This window comes from Felis catus, chromosome B3 (genome assembly GCF_018350175.1).
Source record: "Felis catus isolate Fca126 chromosome B3, F.catus_Fca126_mat1.0, whole genome shotgun sequence".
Taxonomy (NCBI): domain Eukaryota; kingdom Metazoa; phylum Chordata; class Mammalia; order Carnivora; family Felidae; genus Felis; species Felis catus.
The window spans coordinates 68,504,175-68,527,544 of NC_058373.1; the positions used below are offsets into that span (position 1 = coordinate 68,504,175).

Genomic DNA, 23,370 nt, shown 5'->3' on the forward strand with positions numbered 1-23,370 from the left:
GCCTAATGTGGGGCTCGAACCCATGAACCATGAGAACATAATCTGAGCCAAAGTCAGACGCTCAACCGACTGAGCCACCCAGGTGCCCCTACCTTACCTATTCTTAAACCATTTAAAAATAATCCATGACCTTTATACCAAAGCATACATTCGTCAACTAGAACTTCATGGATCCCTCTTTTTTTGCCTAAGAATAAAAATAATTCCTCAGTAAGCCTCATGCCTGGAACCCAGTTTTTGATCACAGTGGTCAATTCACACACTCAACCCACGTATAATAAAACCCTCCATAAGCTAACATTTATTCCAGGAAATGCCTACAAACCTGATGAGGAAAATGATTTCATTTCCAAACAACCAAGTCTGGTATATGGAGCTACTGCTGCCTTGAAATCCACCTGTCAGCATCTAGGATCCCAGCTGAAATGTCCTCTAGCACTCACCAAACAGGAGCCGCCTGCTTTTCAAACAGTTCCCCAGCTGGGCAGGCTGCTGTTTGGATGGTACCCATGAACCAAGGAAAAACAAAACAAGTTGTTTGGGAATGAAACAGGATCTGATAGAAAAAAGTGACAGGAATGAGACAGCAAGGAGACTGCTTGCTGAGAATAAACTCCAATTCCTAAAAATCTAAAAAAGTATAGATGGTATTTAAGTCCTTTTGGTAGATTAGACTTTAAGCAAAGTGGCAAAATGACCTTCTCAGTCACAAAAGAGCACTTACCTAATTGAACAATTAAAAAAAAAATCAAAGGATAAATATGCTGAAGCCAAAGACTGTACTGTTCCAGAACCCTCCTTCAGCTAATCTCATTTCCTTTCCTGCACCCACACAGGCACGAGATGGTAGGAAAGGCACAGACTGCTCGGCGTGAAATGAAATTCCATGTAATTAGCCTAGCACCGTTGGGGACGCTATAACAAATGTTAACTCCCCATGTCTCATTCACTCTGTGTTATGAACCTTATTATTGGCTGTTCTAGAAATCGATGCCCAGGGAAAGGAGAAGAGAAGAGCTGGGTTCTGGCAGTCAGTGGATTATGGTGACTAGATTCCTCTAATCTAGACTCTCCCGTTGAAATGCAGGAGTAGGAGAGCTTGAGAAGACACACTGGAATGTGTAAGCAGAGATCATTTAAACTGTGCATAACAGAGAACATTTTCACCGTTGAGGGGAAAAACAACTTTGAGGGGCGCCTGGGTGGCTCAGTCAGTTGAGCATCCAACTTCAGCTCAGGTCATGATCTCATGGCTCGTGAGTTCAAGTCCCATATCGGGCTTGCTGCTGTCAGCTCAGAGCCCACTTGGGTACCTCTGTCCCTCTCTTTCTGCCTCTCCCCTGTTTATGCTGTCTCAAAAATAAATACACATTTAAAAAATAAAAAATAGCTTTGAGTTGTAATAATGAATTCTGGGCAGCAGTGGGGCGTTGATCAAAAACTCAATTTTAGATAAGGATTTTCACAGACAGGAATGAAATGCTTCAACAATGCAAAGCGATATTTGTTGAACCAATAAACAGTACTGCTGGAAAAAATTATTTTGCTATTAGCAGTTTTTAATATTCTTATACTCACTTAAAAAAAAGCACTGGGTCTGGTATAACGCATAACACACCTGGTTAGAAATAATCCTTGTGAAAGCAGCATTCTGTAAGAGCCACTTATTCACTTGTCCTGGGCATCAAAATCTTGTTTACAACAGTTAGGTAAGGCCTTTGAATCTGTTATAACATTACCTAGGGCAGGGGCTATTCTTTAAGTTATGACTTTATGGTGACAATAAACGAATTGATTAACATTGAAGAACTATATGCAATTCAGTGCATATTAACCTAAGCATAAACATATGCAACAAATTATCAATGATAAACAATACAGTGAGTTTTGATAGAAAGTTCTAGATCCTCTTTATGAAGAGCCAACTGAAAACCCATTGCCAGGATGCATATGAGAACAGTGTCAGGTGAGGTCAAGTCTGGTACGGAATCTTCTTCATTCACTGCTCAAGTACCGTGAACATCCCTTGCTTGGTCCCAAGCAGCCTTCAATGGTTTTTGTTGCTCCTCTATATCAGAAACATTAAGAATATGGGCAGAAAATTATTTTCTGCTTATGAGATTGATTAAAGTTCCTTTTAAGTACCAAATCTTTATCATGAGAATTTGTAATGAGGTTTTCTTCCTCCCATGAGCTCTATCAAATGTTCATTACTGGATTTATTTATGCCAGTTGGGTGCTGGGAATGCAAACATGAAAAAGAACCCTCTACTAAAGAAATTCACAATAGAAAATCTGCCCATTGGTCTTTTCCAAAGACTTTTATGGAAATCCAGCAACCCTTTTGTGATGCTGTTTCTACAGAGAGGAGTGGTGGGGAAAGGAAGCAGCAAATTTGAAGTGGAATCAGGAACATACACTCCTATCTTCACTGGCACATCAAATTATGACCAACTTTTTAACATCCGATCAAAAACTAAGTTTTTGAAACACATACTACAGGAGAAGAACAACAAAATACTTAAGGCTTCAATGAGATCAAAGGGAAAAGTATATGTCAGCACCTAAAAGAGAACTTTTAGTACTAGTTGTATTACCAATTGATCTATCACAGCCGCTAACTCAGGAAATGGAAGAGTGAGTGCTAGACCAATGGCTCCATCCCAGGAACCCCAAGGGGGCTAGACAAAGGTAGAGTATAGCTCCTGAGTGGGCATACCAATGCTGTTGCCAAGCAAACAGTCAACCTCATCACAAAAAAAGTCAATAACTCAATAGATGAGGGTTTGGAAAAGAGAAAGGGAAAGATTTGTTTCAGGTGTGGGCAGCCAGGGAAGGTGACAGTCCCAAGCCTTAACAATGGACCTTTCCACTCACAAGATAGACACCTACAGTTGTATAGGAGAAGTTCAGGGAGGCATGTGCAAGAGAGCAGACAGAAAACACACGATCATGGGTGGGGTCAGTGTGTTCAACCTATGTTCGTGGGCAAGGAAGGGCGCATGCTGGGGATGGTCTTCTAGGCATTCTATTGCTATCAGGGCTTTTCTGATCTAGGGGTTGGAATGATCCAGTCATTGCAAAACATTTTAGTCAATGCCTCAAGGAAGTGCAATAAGAAATGAGCACAATGGGTTTTAGTTAGAGTATGAGTTAAAGGGTCTTGTCTATTTCTGGTTTGAACTGTTGAGGTCTATAGTTGAACAAGGGGGCTCATTGACACTTGCAGTTGCATTCGATACATCCTAATGGCATGGACTGCACACGGTGTGCCCAACACTGTGCTTGGCATCTTATTTACTCTTCATAAGAACCCTATGAGATGCATTGTGTGATTCACACTGGAGAGCAGAGAAAACAGAAACTAAAAGGTTGTGTAACTTGCATTAGCCCATAGCAGCAGAATTCAGATTCAAACATAGGTAATGACTACCTGTGTTCTTCCATGATGCCTCCTTCCAACACTACATGCATCTGGTCAAGAACAGAGAAGCAGTATGGTTTGAACAACTAAATAATTTAGTTTCAAAAAATGATAGTCTTACCAAGTAAATGAAGGACAGAAAACACATATATGGAGATGAATGAGTGAGATTCCTGAGAACCTCTCAGAAAAACAAAGCAACAGTTTAGTCATAGGTAACTTTTCCAAAAAAAAAAAAATGAAGAAAACTTTCTTTGTTAAAAAACACTTCAAGCATTAGTTACCATTGCAAGGCAAGCAAAATCTGGGTGAATCCTCTGTTATTACAGTCACAGAATCAAAATATTTACAAGTAAAAGATCCTCAAAGATTTATTGTCCTCAGATTTATTCCAAGTTATTCATTTCACCAGTGAGAAAATAGAAGCCCAGGGATACTACTAATTTTATTTCAATTATCACATAAGATTATTACACTTAGAATCTTTATCATAATTAACTTAATGAGCAAGCAAATTTTTAATCTATTTTATAAATCTTTACCTCTTACTCCATACTCACCATGAGCCCAAACAATTATACTGGTCTGGAATGGAGTTGCTCTACCCCCTTGAGTTTAGGTGCTAATGAAAGCTAATTATTAATGGTACAAAGGCCAACAGGCAATTGTTTACGGGGGAAATTTCAAGAACTTCAAAGTAAATACCTAAGTAGCTATTATAACCCAAAACCCCTGAAAATCCAAGTAATTTTCTTGCTACCACCAAATTAGTGTGTGTTGGGACAGTATATGGAGAAAAGGAAAGAATCAAAATCGAAGGTGGGAGATCTGGATTATTCTATCACTACACTATTATGATACATTAGATGGAACCTTACTTTCATTACCTGTACCATGAAGGCACTGGGCCAAAGGATCCCTCCCAGCTTTAATATTTTATAATCACTGTCTAAGAGTTGACAAACACCAACTAAATCATATGCTCTCATCTGGAGTTTGTAGCACTGCTGTTGGCTTTTAAAAAAGAGATTAGAAATTTTTCAAACGCCTTGAGGGTGTATGTTCCCAAAGAGTTAGATTTCCTAAGGGAGATGTATTTCTTTTAATATGTCAACATATTTTATCTCTCTAGCCAAAGTATACTTATTTTATTTTTTCAGGATTAAAAATAAATCCTGACGGTACCAGTAGGCAGCAATAAGCCTGGAGGAAAAAGAATGAATAACAAAGGAAAACAATACTTATTTTGTCCCTATGCAACTTTCCACCTATGATAAAAAGAACCAGCTTTCTGCATATCCTCTTTAATTAAACTGAGGGTAAAGACCACATTTAACCATATGCTCCACTGCAGGTGATGAGCAATTAGTTTATCTTGAACTAATTTTAGAGGATGCATCAAAAAGCAAACTAAGAACCACTGTAGAGCATTTGACTCTTCATGCCTGTGTCTAGAAGGGGTCTGATTTTCTGGAAAAGCCACTGAGACAAGGAACTGGTTCATTCACCCATCCAATACATATATTTAGTAGTCACGTGCCACGCACTATGATAAATGCCAGGAGCACACAGATAAACGTGATTCCTGCCATTCAGGGGCCCATAATCTAGTTAGCGTCAGAGGCTCACACATAAGCAAAAAATTACAACAATGCAAAGTGTTTTTAAATGGAACACAAAGCACTATCTGGAATATATATGGGGGAAAATCTTAACTCTGAACAGGAAGGTTAGGAGAGCTGCATGAAGATGACTTTGCCCTAGGTCTTGACAGATGAGTAGTCCATATGGAAATGTGGCATGTGAAAAGGCACAGAAGCAGAGAAAGGAAGGAAGAGGAAATGAATTTTAAAAAGAGAAGGTGTTATAAAATAAATTTAAAATAATTTCCCCAATCTGATGTGTATGAACTAGGATCTTATTTTCATTGTCATTTTCCTAATTGCTTATGAGGCTTAACATACTTTCGTATACACATTCATCATTCAGACTTTCTCTTAAGCAAATTGACTATCTTCTCCGCCTATTTTTTTTTCTCCTGGGCAGTTTCCCTTCCCTTTATTAATTTATATGAATTCTTTATCTATTTTCGATGCTAAATCTGTTAGTCATAAGTGTTGCAAATGTCTTCTCCTAGCTTTTCCTATTATTTTTAAAAATGATATCATTTGTCATAGTCAAGTGATTTTAACTTAACTTAAATTTTATATTATTTTAATATAGACAAATTCACAAATCTTCTTCACGGTTTGTGCTTTTAAGAAACCCTCTCCTAATCCTTACATATTTTCTACTAAAAACGGTAAAGTTTTGCTTTTCATATTTCAATTCTAAATCCACGTGAAATACATTTTGTACATGAGATAGTTCCAACTTTATTTTTTTCTTCCCACATGAATAATCAATTGTCCCAGCATCATGTACTGAATAATGTATCTTTTCCCAGTCTTTGTAATGTCAGCTGTTGCAGGTAGGATTCCCTGGAAGACAGACCGAGCAGAGAATCCCATGGAGAAGACTTGGTGGGGAGAGATTTCTAGAACAACTCTGATGAGACAGCAAGGGAAGCGGGACCAGGAAGAAGGAGATGTGGCCACAACAGAGGCCTCAGCTGATCACACACGGAGTCCTAAAGCTGGGATGGCCCTTCGCAGTTGTCCTGCACAAGGCAACAGAACTGGGCTTTTGTACTCTCACACCCACACTAGGCACTGGGTGGGGCTGTCCCTGAGGAATGGCTGGAAGCTCAGGCAAGGCAGCCCCGTTGGGCAGAAATCACCTGTTAGCCGTCAGCCAGCAACAAACACTCCCAGCAGCTAAGGAAACTGGGGTCTTGATCCAGATAGGAGGATCTGGGTGGCACACACAGTATCCACCACCCAGCCTCTGCCATATATCCTCTTTCTAATTTTATTGGCTCCCTGTTCTTTTTTTTTTTTTAAGTTTATTTATTTTTGAGAGAGAGAGAGAAAGAGAGAGAGAATACAAGCAGGTAAGGGGCAGAGAGAGGAAGAGGGAGACAGAATCTGAAGCAGCCTCCAAGCTCTGAGCTGTCAGTACAGAGCCTGACAGGGGGCTCGAACCCATAAACCATGATATCGTGACCTGAGCTGAAGTCAGACACTCAACCAACTGCGTCACCCAGGCACCCTTGGCTCACTATTCTTTTGGACTCTCTTTCCTATGATATAATTTCCAGATAGGTCTCCTTCCTGCTCCCTACATATAATCCAATTTGTCAACAGCCCTCCTCAAATACATAGCAATAACTATACCCAAAACCTCAGATATGTCAGACTATATGTAGTACAGTAGCACATTTTCTCCCTTGATATGAATATCTATTACTAAAATAGCCTAGCTTTTTCTTTGAATCAGCCACAGGACCCAACTGGCTCAGAATCATTACGTTGTCAACTAAAGCTGAAACAGAAATCTCTTATGACCTTTGCTTATAAGGTGGATATATTAATCTAAATGCAGGATGTTTGTAGTATCCTCTTGACTTTAATCTTATTACATTTAGCCTAGGAAGAATTTAGCCTAGGAAGAATTTAACAAGCTTTGATTCTGTCATCTAACACCTCTTTCCAGTCAAGTTTTTCTGTGAAGTTGATTAAGAATGCCAACAAGAGGGGCACCTGGGTGGCTCAGTTAGTTAAGCGTCTGACTCTTGGTTTCAGGACAGGTAATGATCTCGCAGTTCGTGGGCTCGAGCCCCACGTTGGGCTCTGCACTGACAAAGCAGAGCTTGCTTGGGATATTCTTTCTCTCTCAAAATAAATAATTAAAAAAAAGAATGCCAACAAGATATTGAAAAGAAAGAGGACAGTGGGCAGTGATGAGTCTTGTGACATGCCCATGATACCTTTCTACATTTCAAGACAAGTACACTGATTAACTATTTGCCCAGCTGCAGACTTAGCATGTTTTAATAAAGTGGTTTTCTTCCTAGTCACCTGGGGCAGGAAACATCGAATGATCCTTGACTCTGTTTTGTTTTGCTTTGTTTTTCCCCTCAACTGAAAACCCAATCAGATTCATCTAGCTTTGAGTCCACAGTGATCTGGAATCTATCCCTTGTTACCGCTGTCACCAACACCATTACAGACCTTTTTGATTCTTACCCCTGTTTTCAACTGATCATGTTCTCACTATTGCCAAAACTATTTGCCGTGAAATACAAAGTTGGCAAAGTTGTGACCCTTCACAATCCCCCCATCTGGAAAAAGTGACAGTAAATAGTACCCTTGGGGAATAAGAACATAAATGCATCTTCTCAGAATGTAGTTGGCAGACAATGTCTACCTACTTTTAGGCCTCTTTGGCATAGAGACTATTGGGCTCAGTAAGGATAACTCACAAGTCACTATTCTTTTTGAGGCTGCCATTTGTAATCACTGAAAGAGTGTTATTAATAACCTGCTGTTAAGTGTGAGACTTGGAGAAGTGGTTTCTTACTCTGAGACCTGTAGCCAGGAATTGACAGAAATGGGATATGAACTTGGGTTTCCTGATTTCAAGATAGGGACTTCTTCCCCAATCCAGCTCAACTGAGCAGTTGTGTAAAGAATAGTCTGTTTTCACTGGACAGTGACATGCAGAAGAATGAACCTGGACCACTTTCTTCACCATACACAAAAATTAACTCAAAATGGATGAAAGACCTAAATGTAAGATGAAATAACTTAATGTAAGATTCATCAAAATCTAGAGGATAAATCAGGCAAAAACCTCTCTAACCTTGGCTGCAGCAACTTCTTACTCAACACATCTCCAGAGGCAAGGAAAACAAAAGCAAAAATGAACTACTGGGACCCCATCAAAATAAAAAGCTTTGCACAGCGAAGGAAACAATCTGCAAAACTAAAAGGCAACAGACAGAATGGGAGAAGGTATTTGCAAATGACAATCAGATAAAGGATTAGTATCTAAAATCTATAAAGAACTCATCAAACTCAACACCTAAAACACAAATAATCCAGTTAAGAAATGGGCAAAGACATGAATAGACACTTTTCCAAAGAAGACATCCAGATGGCCAACTGACACATGAAAAAATGCTCAACATCACTCACCATCTGGGAAATACAAATCAAAATCACAATGAGATACCACCTTACACCCCTCAGAATAGCTAACATTAACAACTCAGGCAACAACAGATGTTGGCAAGGATGCAGAGAAAGAGGATCTCTTTTGCATTGTTGGTAGGAATGCAAGCTGGTGCAGCCACTCTGGAAAACAGCATGGAGGTTCCTCAAAAAATTAAAAATAGAACTACCCTATGACCCAGCAATTACACTACTAGATATTTATCCAAAGGATACAAAAATATAGATTCAAAAAGGTACATGCACTCCAATGTTTATAGCAGCATTATGAACAATAACCAAACTATGGAGAGAGCCCAAATGTCCATCGACTGATGAATAATGGATATAGAAGATGTGCTGAATATACACAATGGAGTATTATTTGGCAATCAAAAAGAATGAAATCTTGCCATTTGCAACTATGTGGATAGATCTAGATAGTAGTATGCTAAGCGAAATTAGTCAGAGAAAGACAAATATCATATGACTTCAGTCATATGAGGACTTTAAGATACAAAATAGATGAACATAAGGGAAGGGAAGCAAAAATAATATAAAAGCAGGTTGGGGGACAAAAACATAACAGACTCTTAAGTATGGAGAACAAACAGAGGGTTATTGGAGGGGTGTGGGAGGGGGGATGGGCTAAGTGGGTAAGGGGCGTTAAGGAATCTACTCCTGAAATCATTGTTGTACTACATGCTAACAAACTTGGATGTAAATTAAAAAAAATAAATTAAATAAAAATTAAAAAAAAAAAAAGAATGGTCTGTTTCACATGAAAAGGAAGAAAACTGAAGTTTCAAAATGCAGGTGAGTTCTAAAAGGGCAGCCTCCATATCTCTGAAAGTAAAATACTACCCAAAGGACATAGGAAGTGATTTTTCTCCAATAACACAGAGGCTAACAAATAACAACTTCTGTGGCAAAGAGGCAAATGCTTTCTTGACTCAGGCTTTTGGTGAGATTAGTCATATATTAGCATATGATTTTCCAAGACACTTGTTCTTAAAGAATTGGAAAGACGATAACAAAATAGTAGCACTGCTTTTTAGAATAAAGCTGCAGATGTGTGACTGTAATATTTTAATTACTTAGTCAAAATCCTATGACTCCACCAGTATTTGCTGATAACATGGAACTGATTATAAAAGCGACATACTGAAAGCCTAATGGACACTTAACTACGATTTGGAGAAGTAGCACCTTGGACCACATGGCAGCAGCTGGCACTTGGCAGGCATTGACAGATATTTGAAGACATCTGTGTTGATGCCAGGATGGTTAATATGATTAACAGTAAAAAAAAAAAAAAGTGATCACAGCAACAAATGTTAAACAGGAAAATATTCAAGAATAGCCTCTACTTTCCTGTATTAAAGCAATGCACAATAGTTGGTTGGCAGAAGGCTAACAAAATTTAAAAACTTGTACATGTTTACAGGTGCATAGATCCTTATATCTGGTGAGTTCTGTAATATTCAAAATCATCACAAATATGGCTAAGTGGATATTCAATTATTTCTTTAAAAAAATTTTTAATGTTTATTTATTTTTGATAGAACACAAGTGGGGAAGGAGAAGAGAAAGAGGGAGACACAGAACCTGAAGCAAGCTCCAGGCTCTGAGCTGTCAGCACAGAGCCTGATGCGGGGCTTCAAACCACAGACCATGAGATCATGAGCTGAGCCAAAGTCAGATAGATGCTCAACCGACTGAGCCACCCAGGTGCCCCTAAATTCAATTATTTCTTGAGGATAATTCATCTATGTCATTTTGCTCTAATAAAAATAATATGTCATTTTGCTCTAAATTCATGTAACATAGCTATACATTAGTATAATTGTTTATGTTTTCAATCTTAGTTTCCATGAAAGTGGTTAAGCACAGACACCTTGTCCCCTACCCCCAGAATTTCTGATTCAATAGATCTGGGGGATGGGGCCTGAGAAACAGCATTTTAACAAGTCTCCACATGTGGCTAATAATGTTGCTTGTCCAGGGACCACACTTCGAAAACCGCTGTTCTGTACCACCCTGACCCTCCCACTGGTTCCTATAATCACATATCATTTGGCTATTGATAAATCTCTTGTGCATGAAAGATAAAAATTCATTCAACAATTAGTTATTGAGCCAGCATTTACATAACATATGCTGGTAAGCTATATCAGACATGTCTCTATATTTTAGAGACAGAAAGATGAATAAAGTTAGTCCCTGCATCCATGCACTTTATATTCTAGACAGACATGTAAACAATCATGAGGCAATGTGATAAACACCGTATGTAAAGCTTCCTGAGAGTAGAATGAAAGTGTTCACTCCACAATGAGGGGAATCAAAAGGCTTTATAGTGGAGACAACACTTAGGACTTAAAAAAAAAACTATTTATTTTGAAACAATTTTAGATTTACAGAAGTTACAAATAGAGTTCCTTATATACCTCAGCTTCCCGACATTACACAGATGTTGACATTTTGCACACGCAAGGTTAAGATGGATTTTGAAGGGTGCCTACCAGTTTATTAGGGTATCCCATGTAGAGAAATCATATATGAATACAACCATTGAGACAGGATACACTAATAATATCTGAACGTTTTTGGAGAATTATGTGCTAGACATTGTGCCAGGCCTTTTAAGCATAGCATATCACTCAATCCTTACAACATCCCATAAGTAGTTATTATACTATCTACCCTGTGGATACTACCATCGGTCCCCTTTTGATGAGGAAACTGAGGCTGTTGTCAATCTTCTAGTAGGTAGCAGAACTGGGGTTTGACAATAAAATGTTCAACTTCGGCACACACCCTCTTAACCAGTGTAGGACGATATATGATCCAGAAATGGAAATCAAAAGTCCATTGTGTATACAGATTGTGTTACATTAGGGAAAGTTGTAGGCACAGGGTTCTGACAGCGGAAGCAAAAGATAAGACCAGAAAAGGAAAAGAAAATTCTAGATAATGGAAGGATACTGTGGTAGGCAGAGTTCCAAAATAGTCTCCTAGATTCTTGTTCCCTGGGGGACATGCCTACAATGATCCCCTCTCCTTGAGTGAGCAGGGCAGAACCTGGTGAAGATGATGGCATGGCACGTCCATGATTCAGTTAAGTTGTATGACAAAGGCAAAGGAATTTTCAGATGTAACTGAGGTCCCTGATATTACCATACTGCTGTCCTGGTTTGGGGTCCTCAACTTCTCCTGCCATGTCTGCCCATTCCTTTCTGGGTCTTGACTTCTGCTTCCACTCTTAGAACCCTGCCCCATAACCCATTCTTTAAGGATTCTGCTCTTCTAGGTAATAACAGGAGCCTTATGGGCAAACTGGTATGACTTAGTTTTGTGTGTAGCTTTTGGAAATCAATCACGCAGCCTCAAATTATATTGGCATAATACACAACCATTCTAGCAACAGTGCTTTCTTTCGCACAGAAGGCAAACTTCAATGGTGGGTGTCAAGCACCCGGCAAGTGGGCCATTTAGGGACCCCATGAATCACAGCTTAGAAGAGTTATGAGAACATGCCCAGCCTTCTATTTCACCAGGATGTTGGGTGGTAAAGTGTACCTTGGTGAAAATGTGCTGGTCTTTGTTCACGCATAACACAACATGGTTAATCTGTGACCAGCAAAATGCATGAAACCATAAGCCATCTCTGGTTTCCATTTCAAATTGAATCACTTGACTATCCTTCAGTAACTGGCTTTGAGAGTAAAGTAAGTCTCATTTTAATATTTGAAAAAGGTCTGTTCCAGTAAAATCAATCATGTTGTAAAGTTATTCCAATTAAGAGGTTTTTTGTTCACAAAAACACTTGGCTTTGTGAAGTGTTTCACAAATTTAATTTCATTTAATTTCATTCCCATCCTCTGGGTATGTTCTGACTCCTAAATCTATGCAGAGATTTATAGTTTTAATGTTGCTTTAAAAATAAAGCATCATCTACCAAAATACTATGATAGTAATCACCTAATATGGTATGAAACCATTTCCATTCTGTTTAGCATAAGACAAATGGGACAAATTTGCCCGTTACCAGTTTGCAAATCATGTTTTCTCATCATTCACCAACTCTAACTCACTCTTCCTTTTTCTTTCAACAAAAACATTCATTGAATCCATGCCATGTGTCAGTTATTGAACCTGATTCCAGGTAAATAATGATGAATGTGACACCTTTCCTGTCCTTGAGGAGGCCTTTTTGTTGTTGTTGTTGTTCCCTGTCATGCTGTGCATGCTCCAACAGCACCTGGAGTAGGGACCCTTCATCTACAAGTTTGTTACACTCTTTTGTGTAGAGCCTGCCTTTAACATCTTAAGGTAATTTTAGTCAACTTTCCCTTTCAATTTTCACAGTGCTTTTTTCTTATAGTTCCCTCTCTCCCTACAACCCAGGCATGAGTCCAGGGGGCTGGGTCAGCAGAGAATCTACAGGACTTACGTTATGCTATTTTTGGTGTTGCCCCACCCCCTGAGGCGAGTATCTTGCTCATGTGCCTCAAATCTTGCTTTCCTGAGGATGAGCCCTGCCCTGTGACCGTCCTCTGAGCACTCAAGCTAAAGCCTCTTGACAGCACTAACCATCTAATTACCCAGGCATGCCTAGACCTATGTCTGAATCCTAGAGAGACTATGCTCATGCTCAAGCTGTACATGTTATTTACTCTCTCCACAATTCCTCTGGGCTAACTTGGAAAACAACAGCTTTAATCAACCACAGGATTATTTTTGGGTTCTCCCTCCAAGTGCAAAATTCAACCTCAAAACTTTAACTTGGATCTAAAACAAACCAGCAAAAAACATGTATCATAACATTTTAGGGAACATACATGAAACCCAGATGATCCAACTTACTGCCTCATCGTGGATAAAACTATGTCTGTCACGTGAGTCACGAAAATCTGAACCTCAATGTCAAAAGCCCCCACTCACTTGCTTAGTGTGAAATCCAGTCTTTCCTCAGGCTCTTCCTCATCAGCTATGCCCTCCACTGGTCTCACAAGGTCTCCGTGCTCAAGGGCCTGGCCGCTCCTGCCACCCTCTGCTCTGTGGCTCTGTCACTCTCTGCCCTTGGATTTCTAACAACCTCTTCCAGACTATTGAAGCTGGCTCAGCAGGAAAGTTCCTGCCTCTCTTGAACAGCTCCTCCACACTCACTGCAAGACTGCTGGGCTTCTCATGACAAAGTTACTCCTCCCCTTCATGCCAGAGCCCCTTCCCCCTGGTGTATGGGAGCATTTGTAGGAAGAGGAGGAAACGTCTATGCACAGACTTATTCTCTCATGATGCTTGTTCTCCTTCCACTGTCTGTTGTTCTTCTCTATTGCTCAATATCCTTTAAGGACCCCACAGTCCCTCTATATCCGATACATGTGTGAATCCCAATTCTAACCTACTTTCCAGTTCTTTCCTGTAAGGCTCTGGGGCATATAGAAAGCATCTGGGTCCACATACTGGAACAATCCATGACTGTGGGAAAAGCTTGAAGAGCCTCCTGTTAAGAGCGAAGAAACTCCAGAACATGCCACAGCAGGAGGCTGAGCTACCAGGGCACACAGAGAAACTCTAGGAGGATGGCATGGCCCAATATCACAGCCCAGAGGCCACAAAAATTTACTAAGTAATATGGTTGCATCAGTATTTAAGAACTATCTAACGGGAGTCACTGTCCTTGTAAGTGATCAGAAAGAAGATAAAGTAAAAGAGGCAGTAGGAATCATTTACCTGATGGAGCTACCAAGAGGAAGAAAGTAGGCCCAGGAGGTGTCTACTGTTTTCAGAAAGCAATCTCTCCCAGAAGAGTCCATGAGGAATAAAACAAAACAGACACCTTTGAAATTCAGTACTTTGCTTTATCAATTTGATAAAATGCTTTTGATACAATTACCACCTTAAAAGCTTGTTGTTGTTTTTTTAATATCCTAACCAATAATGCTATGAAGCTGAAATGGTTGAATTATGTGACAAAAAAAAAAAGTATCTATTCTAAAAAATGGTTTTCTCTTTTAGATTTTTCATGGCTCTTACTTCTAATCACAGAACTAATTCTGTCATTTCTACGTGTCTTTAGAATTACATTAGATGGATGTGTGTGGCCGGCGACTGCAGACTGCCACCCTGGCCTCACATCTTGTGCCCCAAATCCAAGAATAGAAAAGAAACAGGTGAAAAACAATTCAGTAGAAGGTGCTATCCTCAAAACACAATTGGATATTAATCTGGGAAAAATTCACATACATAGAGCTGGCTCAGGATTTTAAAACATTAAATCTTGGTCCTGGTCCTGGCTTTTGAAACATCCTGTCTTTTGAAAAACAGGATTTGAATGAGAGAAACACCCATCATTTATTTTACATGGAAATTCACTTCAAAATACAAATTGTTCATTGGTAGAAAATCTACTTCATATTTCATATGCTAATGAGCTATTTTTAATTTGCAATAATTAAGACAGATATTTTTAAATTCTTTTTGTGCTTTTCACAAAAAGCAACCAAACACAATGTGTTATCAATCATTGTTAAGTATGAGAGCTTCGTTTTTAAAAACCAGATAAGTTTTTCTAAATCCATGGACTGAAACCTGTATCACAAGATCTTCTAATTCTTTTAACTTCCTCTATTTTTGAATTTTTCACAATAAAACAGTCAACCTACTTAAACTTAGAGGTATGAAGGTCATATGACAAAGAAATGAAAGGTGCAATTATCATTTATTACCAAGATAACCGCTGCTTTGTACCAAAACATCCACCATACAGCCTTCATTACCTTGTTGCTCATTTAAAATACCATTCTGTCTTCCTGCATTTCTTGGTCTTCACCTATCTGCATCATCTTGTCTTCCTTTTGCCCCTCCAGATCCACTCTCCCCTGTTCTCCGCCTGCTCCTAGCCCTGGAAGGCTGACCTTGCAGACCACATCCATTGGCTCCCTTATACTCTGCCTTCTGGCTGATTCAGTTAGAGGTGTCCATGCAGAAGATCAAAGGAGAGAATGGCCAGGATATTCATTCCCACAACTTCCTCTCTGCAAGGTGCCTCTACCAGAGGCCACTGCTGCTGCCATGTGATCCCCTCTGTGAAGCTCCCCTCTCTGGGTTCCAGTGACCACTGCTTCCCTTGCTCGCAACCTCAGGCCCGGGGGTATCTATTCCCTATCAGGACCTTTTCTAGCAGGAGCCTTTATAAAGTTCCTTCTTCTCTTGGTTTCTGGATAATGCTCCATCCCGTCCTAATCCTCTCTGCCTGACTAGTCTTCTGTGGGCACTGCTTTCCCAGCTCACTAGCAAACTGTATTTCTCTGAGCAAAGTAATCTCAGCGCTGAGCTTCTCGCCCTATTAAAGGATATGGGGAAAATACGGGAAAGGGTACTTTAGTTATAATCCTACTACACACATATGTAATCATGCTAGGTGCATTTGTTCTCTCTTTAAAAAGTAGTTAAAATTTTTTTAGTATTTATTTTTGAGAGAAAGAGAGAGAGAGCATAAGCAGGGGAGGGGCAGAGAGAGGGAGGGGCGGAGAGAGAGAGAGGGGCAGAGAGGGGCTTCAGAGGATCTGAAGCCAGCTCTGTGATTACAGCAGAGAGCCCAATGCAGGGCTCGAACTCATGAACCGTGAGATGATCTGAGCCACAGCCAGATGCTTAACCGACTGAGCCACCTCTTTAGAAGGTAGTTAAATCACTCTGTAAAAGGAGTAGGTATATGATGAAATAGGGGAAGGGGATTAAGAGGCACAAACTTAAAGTTATAAAATATGTAAGTCATGAGGATAAAAAGTACAGCATAAGGAATATAGTCAATAATATTATAATAATGTTGTATGGCAGCAGACGGTAATTGTGCTTACACTGGTGTTGCATAATGTCTAGAATTTCTAATCACTATGTTCTACACCTGAAACTAATATAACATATATGTCCACCATACTTCAATAAATAAAAGACAACCATTTTAAAAGTATTTCAATCGCTCTTTAAAAGCCATAAAAGTGATACATCTACTGTAACCAGTGATGTAATGTAAAAATATATAAAGAAAAGTTACATGGGGCGCCTGGGTGGTTCAGTCCGTTAAGTCCCTGACTTCAGCTCGGGTCGTGATCTCATGGTTCGTGGGTTAAAGCCCCACATTGGGCTCTGTGCTGATAGCTGAGAGCCTGGAGCCTGCTTCAGATTCTGTGTATCCCTCTCTCTCTGGCCCTCCCTGGCTCGTGCTCTGTGTTTCTCTGTCTCTCTAAAATAAATAAACGTAAAAAAACAAAAAAATTAAGAGAAAAGAAAAGAATTTATTCTCTTCCCCAATGCTTCTGGATCCTTCCCCTTTACCTCATTCCCCACCTTCACCATGCTTTTCCCCCAGACAAAGAATGTGAATAGCCTGGTCAATCTTTTTCTACACCCGTCTCCATGATATTCAAGCTCATACCAAACATGTATTCACTCATATGTGGAGAGGGGTGATACTTGCCTTTACAAAACTGCAAGCATGCTACACATTACCTTGCAACTTGCTAGATAGATACAGATCTAGTTCAACACTTTGAACAGCCTCATAATACTATACAGTAGAAATGTACTAGAATTTATTTACCCATTTCTCTACTGATGGACATTCAATTTTTTTCAGCTATTTTTGCCACCACAAACAATGCTACGGTAAACACCCTTATGCATCTATGTTTACTAGTGCATCTATTTATGTAAACCAAATTCCAAAATGTAGGGTTGCTAGGTCAAAGTTACCTATAGTTTCAAACACCACCCCCTTACTTTCTTAAAAGTATATAGCAATGTGTTTCTTGTTTAATTCTTATATTTGTTTTATATGGATATGATATGATATATGTAATTTCTGAATCTTATTTGCTCTCTTAACATGAATTACAAATAACTTTCTGTGCACTATATGCTTTCTGCAGTGATCTTAAATGGTTGCATATGCCCATTAATGTTATGAAGTGTCTTTACGTTTTTACTGGAACTGTATCAAACCTTAGTATTATTGTGGAAGAATTTCTATCCACTCCTTGTAAAAAACACTTACAGAGACAGAAGTTTTGAAAGTAGCATCAGATATTAAAACAACTATTCCAAGTGTTCTTCTCAACTCCTAATCAGTTGACATGAACTATGTCTTTTGATGGGCCCCAGAATCGATCAAGTGACTCACAATTTCAAGCAGAACTACGCCTGGGGCATCTGCTTCTACCACCGCCTCAGTGACTTCAATCAGGGGACAAAGATCATGAGGTTGCCAAGGAGCACACAGAAACCCGGGGCGTTTTCCTAAGTGTGGTGAGCCAAATTCCATGTGATTCTTCTGGCATTAAAAGGGTCTATTTCAGATCAAAGGTAGAAAGAAAGCCATCAAAACAGAAATGAATCCCAGCCTCAAGGATACCACTGTGTAGGTAAGCACCACTAGAGTCCCTCTAGGTTTGAGAAAATACCCCATTCCACAAAGGCTTGGGAACATTCGGCAGGAGTTTCCATCCCAAAATAAAATACTACAAAACCAATCCCAAAGGGAGAGTGGGGAGAAGGCAATGTGTCTGTTGAGGGGAGGGCGTAAGAAGACAAATCTGGCCACCGTTCATTGTTAGTATATTTTCTATTTGATCATATCACCACCAGACAAGAAATCCCTGTGTATAGCCCTTGGAATGAAGAATTAAGAAAACTGCAAAGCAAATAGGAGGTGGACCAGTAGCCTCTGTGATGCCTTCATGCTATTTCCTCTGTGGATGGTAATAATGGCTTTAACTCTTAGTCCTGTGAGAAGGAGAAGCAGATTTCACTCTTTTCTGAGAATTACTACATGCCCATAACACTAAAGAGTCCTCCAACTGGAAACAGATCTGATTACTTTTGCCAGACTTAATCTCTTACTTGAGCAGTTAATGAGAGCTTTCAATAATCTTAATCACATCACTTCAGTAAAATACCTAGATGTGATTTCCACAGGAAATAAATGTCCACAGACCATAAACTCAACCTGGTTAATAGCTAACATGGGAGACAGGTGGGAGTTCGACTCAGATAAAGGGCCATGGTGCAGTGATAGTAAATGAATTACGTCCCCTTGCCCCCTCCACCCACCATCAGGGCTGCTGGGGACTGTCTGAGGCCTCTGCTGGGAAAGAGTGACAGGGGAAATAAAATGAAAGGCAGCTGGAAGCAGGAAAATTCTCCCGTATATGGACCCACGGGCAGCCGAAAGTCACTGAAGGACCCAGAATATGAAGAGAACTCATGACCCCAAAAAAGGGGAATTCGAGGGAGAAGGTCACAGGACCATAGGATATAAATCAAAGACCCACTATCTGAAGAACCCCCTCCCAGGGATGGCAACAAGAGACAATATTTGGAGGCCTCAGAGGAAGGTCCCAGCAGAAGGGAAGTCACCCATACCGGAAGAAACAGTCTCTCCCACTCCTATCCTCCTTCTTTCCAATTCTTTCTTTTATAAGGTTAAAAGAACATTGTAATGATTCTAAGGACTGGCTCCCAAAGTGCTATGGAAGGCTGGGGCCAAAGTAAAGGATATGGTTCTGAGCAATTGTATAGAGAGGCCAAGGGAAACTGTGACCACCCACTGAACTTACCCCTCAGTGGGTTTATGGTCAGTCACCATAGAAACCGTGTGCCTGCCTTGACACAGATACAACAGAGCTGTTATAATATTTTTCATACAGAAAATCAGCAACAAAATAAAAAGATAATTCTTAATCAGGAAAAAAAAAAAAAGATTTACTGAAGCTCAACGTTAAATATGCCCAGTTTCTGGATGAGGGACGCACACAGTCCTAGAATTTGGTGTGATTTCTTGAAAAGAACCTTTAGAGTCGAAGCAGCTATTCCACACCCAAGCCTCCGGAAGTCACTCATCTAATAACTGCACAGACTTCCCTTTCCAAGAATTTCAAAGGCTCCAGCATCCGTACAGAGAGAGAATTCTCATCACTAGGGTTCTATGATACATGATATAAAATCTGTAATTCTATATGGCTTTCCTGGTGAAGCATATTAGTTATGTCACGAAAGCAACAAGTCTTCTCAAAATAAGATCAATATATCACAGACACAAGATCAAATTCATTTACCCCATGTTCATAAAGAATCACGCCTGGATCAATGACTTAGAGAAATTTTTAAAATGTCAAGAGTCAGACAAACAGAAAGCTGTTGAAATTCCTCTTTCCTAGATGGACATTTTTATCTCAAAAATTGTGCATGAGGTTTTCTCTAACCTCGAAGAGACCATATATCGTATTACGACCCATTCCCCGGACAAAGTAATGACCACATGCTGTGGGAGGACCCCCCCTCGAAAAGACTCCGTCACCTGCACAGCGGCATTTGAAACCCTGAGCCCCTGGCCACGTTGGCCTGGACAAATAAATGTAAGGAATACTGGAGAGGCGCTTTTCATACACTGTCTTTTTCGGTCTTACTGAATCTGAATCTGCTTTATAGAACCCTTAAAATTATTTTCATGTAAGATTTTAAATCACATTAAACACATAAGCCAGATTAGCTCTTTAGGACCCACAAGTAAAAAATAACAGTGAAATAGGCCATAAGTAAAATAGAATACACATTACTTCATACCCATTTGGGAAACGAAGAGTTAAAGGAAACAAAGAAAGAAAATCAGAACCAAGTTTCTTCAACAGGAGAGACTGAATTCATCCCTCTTCTAGTACAAAAAGAAAGTCTTTGTCATAAAGTAACGATGCTTATAAAACTGATTATTAAAAAACAAAAACGAAAAACCTGTTAACAACAGACACGTCGCGCTTTCCCCCTTCTGCTTAGGGAATCCCAACAAACCCAAGCTACTCCAGCAGCATGAACAGCAGAATTTAGGTCAAGGGGCCAATTACCCAGCAGAGGCATCAAAGGCAGAGACAAGTCGCTACTTCTTTCTGCTAGTCCCTGTTTCCTTTGAGAGTCCTGAGGTAAGCAACCATGGAGGCAGCTTTAGAATATGCCAAAATAAAGTATTTTTAAAAAATGTTTACAAAGTATTGCTCCTAGGAGCCACTTAGACCCCTGACCCTGTAAGTCAGCACCATCTACACCGTCTCCACACTCTCCTAGGTCACTCCCGCTTCTCTTGCCTCAACGTGAACTCACAGACCTGGCTAAGTAGCCAGGCTCTAAAGAGCATGAGCAGATTACAGTTTGTGAGCTGCCCAAGAACAGATGCAAAGTATCTCACACGGGGACTTACCTGGAGGTGACTGGTACTGGGGCCGAGCTGTGGTCTTTCCGGGCCCCAAGCCCTTTTCCAAAGGTTCCCCAGACACCAAGCGAGGTTGGCCTGCTCCAAGGGAGGTCGAGCTGGCTCCTTTGGTCTCCGTGACCTTTGCAGAGGTTGGTGGCTCCAAGGTGTCAGCAGAGGAGGACCCAGAGAAAGTACTGCTTTTTCTGCCAGGAGAGTCATCGGGAGCCGCTTGCCTCTCACCAGGCAGCGGAGGGAGCTGGAGGACCCTGTGATGCTGCCGAGGGCTGGGAAGCCTTGGAGAAGGAGGCGAGGGAACAGGTGACATCCGTGTGTATGCACAGGACTGAGAGGATGAATTATTCAGCGGCATGCTGAGGGCTGCCAGGGCTGGGGGGGACGGTCTCTTCTCATCGCCTCCGGGTTGTGACCAGTCAGGGCCTACACTGGGGGGCGGATCCAGAAACAAGGTTTTGTGACCCTTCGGAGGCATCCCAGCTTTCCTCTTGCTTCTGGTTTCTGGGAGGGTGTGGTTGGCTGGCGTGCTGAGGGGGAAGCCCAGCCTTTTCCCCTCGGTGGCTTCATCTACCTTCTCACTCTCTATCACCTTCAGCAGGACCTTGTTCACAGCCCCCTCGGCGCTGGCTGGGATACGTTCCCTGTCCGATGCCTGCAATGACCTGTCTCCGTGCTGCTCCGTGCCCGGCCACCTGCAACCCTGAGTCCCGGCCTCAGCTCCAGGGAGGGTGAACAAGTCTGCTCTGGGTATAAACTCAGCTTGGGCTGCCGGGCAAATGGCAACGCTTTCCTCACTCTCAAGATGTGTTTTAACTACTCTTTGCACCTGAGTGGACAGGTCCTGGACTTTGGCCACCACTTTGGAAATAGGCTTCTTCCCGCATGTATGCTCACCAGACTTCTCCCTCCAGCCCTTTTCTGCCTCTGGATGTTGCTCAGGGTCCTCACGACGTTCAGACAAATCTGTTTGCTGGTGCGCCAGCCTGCGTGGGCCCCTCTTTGGCACTCTAGCACCACTATCATCTCCTGGCTCTGTGGACCTGCAGTCAGGGGGCAGCCCTCCTCTTCCAAACCCAGTGCCCTCAGAAGTCTTCCTGAAGCTCCCACTGGCATCCAGTGCACCGGGGATCTCTGGGGGACAGCTCCCTCTCCACTGTACGGAAGACGTGAACGCCCCACTTGGGAGCAAGTTGCCTTTCTCCTCTAGAAGCCAAAGATTACGCCTTGTTCGAGAAACAGGAAGGGAGTTACTGGAACAGATTTGGTCCTTCCCCATCTGAGGAGCCGATTCCTGGCCCCCACGCCCTTTTCTTCTTGTCCTCTTCTGTGGAAGCACCTGAAAGCTTCCTCTCCTTCCACCAAACCTCCGGGGCTTTTTGTTCCCATGGGCGCTCCTCTTGTTGAGACAGCCCACGGGGGGCTCACCCGGACCGTCACCAACACTCTGGAAACAGTCGTCCTCAGGGGCCAGGCTCACGGACAGCTCCGGTAGTTTCCCCTCCTGGCTCCCCATCGTAATCCCCAGGATGTGGTCTGAGCTCAGCAGATTGGCCAGAAGTCTCTCCCTCTCTGCTGTGAGTTTGTACAGCTCAGTTAAAATGTCTTTTGTGGGAGTTTGCTTGAAAAATATGTCGCCTGGATGTTCATTCGGCTGCAGGCTGAGGCTGATGACGTCTGACCCCTCCCTGACTTGGTAGCAGTTATGAAACCCTTTATTGGATCTGTCTAGAGTTACAGTGCCCTTGTATGAAAATCCTCTGACTTCCCCCCTTGGAAGATAGAAGCTGATGTAGCAGACTTCAGTAATGGGCTTACGCAATTGGAGGGTGCAGTGAGTGCCTTCCATTATGCCTACCTAATTATTCATGCCTTGGAGATGCTGGTCTGTGGTTAGGCTTCCCAGGCTCCGGTGGTAGGGCATGTGATGGTGGCTAGGCAGGGAAAGCAGCTGACAATCATCTCCAGCAACAAGACTGCCTGGTAGAAGAACAGGGGAAGAAAGCAGCTCGTGTAACAGACTGCATAAATCACAAGCCAACATCAATCAAAGCGTAGTCATGACCTACCCTTCCTCTCTGGCTGGCCTCAACCAACTCAACTCACACCAGCCAGAAAGCTGACTGCAACCTCTTCCCCACTCCCATCCCACCCTGGACCAGAGTTTTTCTACAGCCGAGGGTTGGGAGAGCGCTCTAATTTCAGCCCTAAGACAAAAGTTCCTTTTCCCCACAAGGGAAATCACAATATACCCTAGAGCGGGTCTGTCAACTTCTCTAGGCTTCAGTTTGTGTTTTTCTATTAAACACAACTAATAGACCTCCCAGAAATCCCACAGAAAAGGGACTTTGAGATCCTTAGAAAACATAGACATTTTAAGAACTTGTGTTTGCAATATTTGCAAAAATGAGTCAAGCTTTTTTATCTCCAAAAAGTACTTGTTAACATTTGAGATTAATTATCTATTTCACTTAAAGCAGTATAAGGGAAAGGTATCGGGCCACAAATTTGGAGTCTTTCCTGAATACAACTCACATATCTTTGCCAAAACAGTTAAAAGTGAACATTTTCAAGTTTGAAATTTAATTAAT

The 23,370-nt window shown here is 41.3% G+C and overlaps 1 protein-coding gene across 3 annotated transcripts in view; it reads right to left on the bottom strand.

Moving 5' to 3' along the window:
• Positions 1-23,370, bottom strand: part of FMN1 (formin 1) — a 429,704-nt gene that overhangs the window by 372,291 nt on the left and 34,043 nt on the right. For all 3 annotated transcript variants that reach the window (XM_023255532.2, XM_023255529.2, XM_023255530.2), the window contains one exon: positions 20,774-22,759. In XM_023255532.2, the coding sequence (XP_023111300.2) occupies positions 20,774-22,628 (1,855 nt within the window). In that variant the 5' untranslated portion in view covers positions 22,629-22,759. The remainder of the gene's footprint in view (positions 1-20,773; positions 22,760-23,370) is intronic.